General features: G+C 47.6%; 1 protein-coding gene across 1 annotated transcript; it reads left to right on the top strand.

Annotated features, from left to right (window-relative positions):
• Positions 1-274: 274 nt before the first annotated feature.
• LOC121542490 (carcinoembryonic antigen-related cell adhesion molecule 1-like) lies at positions 275-2,600 on the top strand. The gene is made up of 5 exons (XM_041851885.2): positions 275-416; positions 652-690; positions 968-1,216; positions 1,634-1,888; positions 2,114-2,600. Exons 1-5 carry the CDS (start codon positions 362-364, stop codon positions 2,380-2,382), a joined length of 867 nt encoding a protein of 288 aa, XP_041707819.1. The 5' UTR covers positions 275-361; the 3' UTR covers positions 2,383-2,600.
• Positions 2,601-7,296: the final 4,696 nt, after the last annotated feature.

The following is a 7,296-nucleotide window of genomic DNA, read 5'->3' on the forward strand; positions in this document are numbered from 1 at the left end:
ATATGGTCTCTAATCTTTCCCTCCAATTGGTTATGTCTATTAAAAATAGTAAATTAATTGACTTCAGCTCCCCAGGACCAGAGATGGAGAGTTAGAGACCTCCTATTTTATACTTCAGTACACTGCATGTAGAGACATGTTAGTTCACAGTAAAAGCTGCCAGTTCTGTTTCGTCCTATTTAATGGTCACTACAGAAGTTATGTATTTGAAATGGGCAGGTTTAAATGGGCAGGGCAGGTTTGCTCTCAGTCTGTTCTATCTGATAAGCTGTGTTTGTTTACCTTCTCACTCTACTACTTGACTCTGTAACAGTCCCATATTTCCTGGTGTCCATTCACCTCACTTCATCGCTGCGAGACAATGAAGGATACACACACCCTGCTCAATCTGCTTCTGATGCTAGTGTACCTAGCAGGTAATATGATTAAAATATATAACAACATTGTTTTATGATAATATTTTGTGAACATTTATTTTTGAGGATGCCAAAGTCGGTTTGATATCAGTCAGTAGGTCTGGACACTTCCTGTTAAGCTCTATAACTATATATACTTTCAATGTCTACAGAGGTCCAGCTTTTGTTTGGGTGAAAATAGTGTTACATTATAATGTGTTGATGATATACTGTGGATGTTTTGATGAACTTCCAGGATCGGCTTTGACCACTGATGGAAGGAATGGCAGTACCAGTAAGTAAACCACAGCACATACTAGCCAAGCCAAATGATTACAGGATGGACCACATCTCTGCATTGTTGGGAGTGTTGGGTACTCTGAATAATGACTGTGGTAGTAGGGTAGTGCTATCAGCTATCAGTTAACTACAGAAGTGAAGGCCTTTTATTGGATTATCACTGTAGTCATTTATCACTGTTACAAGAATACATTTACACCCTGTATCCAAAGAAATCCTTCATTCTAAAACCGGTAGGCCTACATTGCCTGATTGTGCACTGTAATTTTCAGATGGTCCTTTGGAACTAAACATTGTGGGACCTGACTTTGTTAAAGTGGGCGTGCCACGCAGTTTTGACTGTGCTGCCCAGTGCTCTCCCTCCTGTAGCTACAGAATGAGTATCGGCGGGCAGATTTGGCAGGGCAAGGAGCTGTTGTTCACAGCTCACCAATGGGAGGAGTCCCTAACCCTTACATGCACTGCAAGGAATGATGACTCTGGGAGGTCCTCAACAGTAACAAAGATACTGCAGGTTTTAGGTGCGTGGATGGTTTGTTGGTTTTTATGCCACTACACCTGAAATTAGAGGTGCATGGTCTTTATGATATTAGGAATGGAGTGATAATTTAATGTAATTTACTGACAAGATGTCTGGATTACTGGATTAGTGTTAGATGAAATTATTTTGTTCATGTTTTTCACATTTGTAATAGGATCTAGACCAGGGTTTCCCAAACTCGGTCCTGGGGACCCCAAGGGATGCACGTTTTGTTTTTTGCCCTAGCGCTACACAGCTGATTCAAATAATCAAAGCTTAATGATGAGTTGATTATTTGAATCAGCTGTGTTGTGCTAGGGCAGAAACCAAAATGTGCACCCCTTGGGGTCCCCAGGACCGAGTTTGGGAAACACTGATCTAGACTATTGTCTAAATGTGTATGTGTTCCTCCTTTTAGCTGGACCATCCAACGTATCGATCACAGGCCCTGCCCTGATGACCCCAGGGGCCCCACAAAGCTTCAAGTGTTACGCCGACTGCCATCCCTCCTGCAACTACACCTGGAGGATAAAGGGCCGATGGCTCGGGGGACAGGGGAATGAGATTACCGTAATTCCCGAAGAGTTGGCCACCTCTGTTACCCTGAACTGCAAGGCCATCAACAGTGTGTCTGGGTTCTATGCCATGGCAACAAGGACAATACCTGTGACATGTAGGTTATTGGGAGATTTAGCGCTTCCTCTAACAATTGTAGATTCCCTCTTGCTGTTAGTGTAATGCAATTGTCCATATCCACATCAATAGCTTCATCTATCAATATACATATGCTCCTTTATATAGTATATAGTCTATATTTGATGATTCAAGAGTGATGTTGGGGTTTTGGTTGAAGTGATACTTGAACCAGTTTCTTCCTTTACTTCTTGTCTCCTATCAGCTGGTCCATCAGAGGTCCACATCAGAGGCCCAGACTCTGTTGCAGTCGGTTTCAAGTCCATGTTTAAGTGCTCTGCCAAATGCACTCCCGCATGTGACTACCGCTGGACCATTGATGGTCACACTGTTCATGGCAGTGAGATGGAGATGACGGTCGAGCAAGATGTGAAGTCAGAGAAGATTATGTGCCACGCTCAGAATACGGTCTCAACTCATTTTGAGGTGGTCACCAAGACCGTACGGGTGGAATGTACAGCAGAAATCTCATGATTATACATTTTAGCAACTACCTTAATTTGAGGAAAGACTACATCTTTACCTGACATATATGGTCTTTATGATGCTGTCATAAACATTATCTGACCTAATATCTTGTTTTTCTTGTGTTCCTTTTGGAATTTTTTTGTGCGTGTTACTGTCTGACATGACAAAAAAAAAGATCCTCTCAAAAAAATATGCTTGTCAAGCTGTGTCCAGTTTGTGTTTGTACAAACAGACCATCTCTGGGAGGAAATGTCAGCATTGCACAGCAGCTGAAACCTGGTCCCGATTGAGTCCAAACACTCCTTGCTGACCACAACAGACTCCAGAGCATTAAAGCTGTAAAACAGGAAAATAGACCGAAAGTAGACAAGACATTAGAACCTTGCATACCAGCTACAGTGCCTTCAGAAAGTATTCACACCCCTTTACTTTTTGAAAATGGAATTTAAATTTTTTTTCACTGGCCTACACACAATACCCCATAACGTCAAAGTGGAATTATGTATTTTTTTACCTTTTAAGATTAAATGTCTTGAGTCAATAAGTATTCAAACCCTTTGTTATGGCAAGCCTAAATAAGTTCAAGAGTAAATTTGCTTAACAAGTCACATAAATTGCATGGACTCCCTCTGTGTGCAATAATAGTGTTTAACATAATTTTTGAATGACTACCTCATCTCTGTACTCCACAAATACAATTATCTGTAAGGTCCATCAGTTGAGCAGTGAATTTCAAACACAGATTCAACCACAAAGACCAGGGAGGTTTTCCAATGCCTCACAAAGAAGGGCACCTATTGGTAGATGGGTAAAAATAAAATAAAAAGCAGACATTAAATATCCCTTTGAGGATGGTAAAGTTATTAATTACACTTTGGATGGTGTATCAATACACTCAGTCACTACAAAGATACAGGTGTCCTTCCTAACTCAGTTCCTGGAGAGGAGTGAAACCACACAGGGATTTCAACACAAGGCCAATGGTGAGTTGAATGGCTGTGATAGGAGAAAACTGAGGATGGATCAACAACATTGTAATTAACAATACCAACCTAATTGACAGAGTGAAAAGACATGCATCCTGTTTGCAAAAGAAATTGGCAGAGCAATTAACTTTTTTGTCCTGAATACAACACATTACTGAGTAGCACTCTCCATATTTTCAAACATAGTGGGTGTTATGTTATGGGTATGCATGTACAGTGGGGAAAGAAAGTATTTAGTCAGCCACCAATTGTGCAAGTTCTCCCACTTAAAAAGATGAGAGGCCTGTAATTTTCATCATAGGTACACGTCAACTATGACAGACAAAATGAGAAAAAAAAATCCAGAAAATCACATTGTAGGATTTTTAATGAATTTATTAGCAAATGATGGTGGAAAATAAGTATTTGGTCAATAACAAAAGTTTCTCAATACTTTGTTACAGTGGGGAAAAAAAGTATTTAGTCAGCCACCAATTGTGCAAGTTCTCCCACTTAAAAAGATGAGAGAGGCCTGTAATTTTCATCATCATGGAAAATAAGTATTTGGTCAATAACAAAAGTTTCTCAATACTTTGTTATATACCCTTTGTTGGCAATGACACAGGTCAAATGTTTTCTGTAAGTCTTCACAAGGTTTTCACACACTGTTGCTGTCACGGTTTCGGCCGAGGCTGCCTCTCTTCCTTGCTCGGGCAGGCTTCGGCGTTCGTCGTCTCCGGAATACTAGCTGCCACCGTTGCATGTTTCTATGTTCGTTTGCTTTTGTCTGATTGTTGTTACACCTGTTATCGTTTAGTGTAATTAGTGTCCTATAAGTTCTCGTTGTGTTTGTCTAGTGTTGTGTGTGATTGTTTTACTGTCGTGCGTTTTGCTGGACGTATTACTGTTTGCTCGGTTGAGCTGTTCTCCATTGTGTTGGAGTGTTTTGTCGCACCTGTGTAGTGCGCCCGTTTTGTTTTCGCCTGCGTGCGGAGTTTCGCCTTCGGGCTAGTTTGTGCGTTTCTCTTGTGGATATTTCACTAAAGTCTTTGGACTGTACTTCTGCGTCCTGCGCCTGATTCCACCACCACACCCACCTACAGCATCACTGACAGAATCACACACCTGCTCGAATGGAATCAGCAGGAGCCGCAGCAGCACAGGCGACGCTGGAGGACAGGGTCCGCGAGCAGAATGACCAGATCCTGCGGATGGGGTCCGCCCTGCAGGAGGTGATCACCACCATCCGAGGCTGGGAGACCCGAGGGACACCTCCACCGCCATCTTCCCTGCCCTCACCATCGGCAAGTCAGCCCATTCCCGCTCCGGAACCCAGAGGAGTTCGACTCTCGCTCCCGAGGGCCTACGATGGGACCGCTGCCGGGTGTCAGGGATTCCTTCTCCAGGTGGAGCTTTACCTGGCCACCGTGCACCCGGCGCCCTCGGGACACGAGAGCGTGTCCGCCCTGATCTCCTGCCTTTCCGGCAAGGCGTTGGAATGGGCCAACGCAGAGTGGAGGAGAATAGACGCTACCACCATCACGTACGACGAGTTCTCCCGCCGCTTCAGGGCGGTGTTTGACCATCCCCCGGAGGGGAAAGCGGCGGGGGAGCGTCTGTTCTGCCTCCGGCAGGGGAAGAGGAGTGCCCAGGAGTTCGCCTTGGAATTCCGTACTCTAGCGGCGGATGCAGGGTGGAATGAGCGGGCCCTCATCGATCACTACCGATGTAGTCTACGTGAGGACGTCCGTAGGGAGCTGGCCTGTAGGGACACCAGCCTCTCGTTCGACCAGTTGGTCGACATGTCCCACTCACCCAGAGCTCTCTGTTGCACACTTCTGTATACCTGTGCGTTTTCCACAAGTAGCACCTCATTCCCAGCATAAGGCGCTGGTAGATTCAGGCGCGGCTGGGAATTTTGTTGATAAGAAATTTTGTTTAGCCTTAGGGATTCCCCTTCTCCCTGTTGACGTCCCCTTCCCCGTTCATGCCCTAGATAGCCGTCCGTTGGGTGCGGGCTTGATCAGGGAGGTCACGGCGCCACTTAGGATGTGTGCGCAGGGGGTCATCAGGAGATGATCCAGCTATTTCTGATCGACTCGCCTGCGTATCCGGTGGTGCTGGGCATGCCCTGGTTGAGTACCCATAACCCATCTATTTCGTGGCAGGAGAGGGCTCTGATGGAGTGGTCTGCCCAGTGTGTGGGGTCGATGTTTAGGCGTTTCCGTAGGGGCTACCTCGGTGGAGTGTCCAAACCAGGTGCCCGCATTGCACGTTCCCCCTGAGTATGGGGATTTGGCTATTGTGTTCAGTAAGTCGAGGGCGACGCAGTTGCCTCCCCCATAGGCAGGGAGATTGTGCTATAGACCTCCAGGCAGGAGCTGCGCTCCCACGGAGCCATGTGTATCCTCTGTCTCAGGAGGAGAAGAGAGCTATGGAGACTTACATAGACGAATCTCTGAGACAAGGATACATACGGCCCTCCACTTCCCCTGCGTCCTCGAGTTTCTTTTTTGTGAAGAAAAAGGATGGTGGGTTACGCCCGTGCATTGATTACCGTGGTCTCAATCAGATCACGGTGAAGTACAGTTATCCACTCCCGCTGATTGCGACCATGACGGAGTCATTGCACGGGCGCGTTTCTTCACTAAATTAGATCTCAGGAGCGCGTACAACTTGGTGCGCATTAGGGGGGCGATGAATGGAAGACAGCCTTTAGTACCACCTCGGGCCATTACGAGTATCTTGTCATGCCATACGGGTTGATGAACGCTCCTTCAGTTTTCCAATCATTCGTGTATGAGATCTTCAGGGACATGCAGGGGCAGGGGGTGGTCGTGTACATAGATGACATTCTCGTGTACTCGCCTACCCGAGTCGAGCATGTGGCCCTGGTGCGCCGAGTGTTGCGGAGGCTGTTGGAGCACGACCTGTATGTCAAGGCAGAGAAGTGTCTGTTTTTCCAGGAGTCGGTCTCCTTTTTGGGTTATCAGTTGTCTGCGTCAGGGGTGAAGATGGAGGTAGACCGGGTGTCAGCCATGCGTAATTGGCAAACGCCAACCACTGTGAAGGAGGTGCAGCAGTTTTTGGGGTTTGCGAATTACAACCGGAGGTTTATCCGGGGTTTTGGACAGGTGGCAGCTCCCATAACGTCTCTTTTGAAGGGGGGTCCGGTGCGTCTGCAGTGGTCAGCCGAGGCGGACAGGGCGTTTGGGAGGCTGAAGGACCTGTTTACCTCGGCCCCGGTGCTGGCGCATCCGGATCCCTCTTTACCATTTCAGGTAGAGGTGGACGCGTCAGAGGCCGGTATAGGAGCCGTGCTTTGCAACGTGCACGGCGCGCCACCTAAACTCCGCCCCTGTGCTTTTTATTCCAAGAAGCTCCAGTCCGGCGGAGCGAAACTATGACGTAGGGGACAGGGAGCTGTTAGCCGTGGTACAGGCCCTAAAGGTGTGGAGGCACTGGCTTGAGGGGGCTCAACACCCCTTTCCTCATTTTGACGGACCACCGTAACCTGGAGTACATCCGGGCAGCGAGGAGGCTGAACCCTCGCCAGGCGAGGTGGAATATGTTTTTGACCCGGTTCACATTTAAGATCACGTACATCCCTGGGTCACAGAACGGTAAGGCAGACGCACTGTCTCGGCGGTATGACACGGAGGAGAGGTCCGTGGAGCCCACTCCCATACTGCCGGAGTCTTGTCTGGTGGCACCGGTAGTGTGGGAGGTCGATGCTGAACTCGAGCGGGCGTTACGCACCGACCCTAGTCCACCTCAATGCCCGGAGGGTCGGAAGTACGTTCCGCTCGAGGTTCGGGATCGATTGATCTATTGGGCTCACACGTCACCCTCCTCTGGACACCCTGGTATCGGCCGGACAGTGCACTGTCTTAGTGCCAAGTACTGGTGGCCCACGTTGGCGAGGGATGTGAGGGTTTATGTTTCCTCCTGCTCG

The sequence above is a fragment of the Coregonus clupeaformis genome, unplaced genomic scaffold (genome assembly GCF_020615455.1).
Source record: "Coregonus clupeaformis isolate EN_2021a unplaced genomic scaffold, ASM2061545v1 scaf0472, whole genome shotgun sequence".
NCBI lineage: Eukaryota > Metazoa > Chordata > Actinopteri > Salmoniformes > Salmonidae > Coregonus > Coregonus clupeaformis.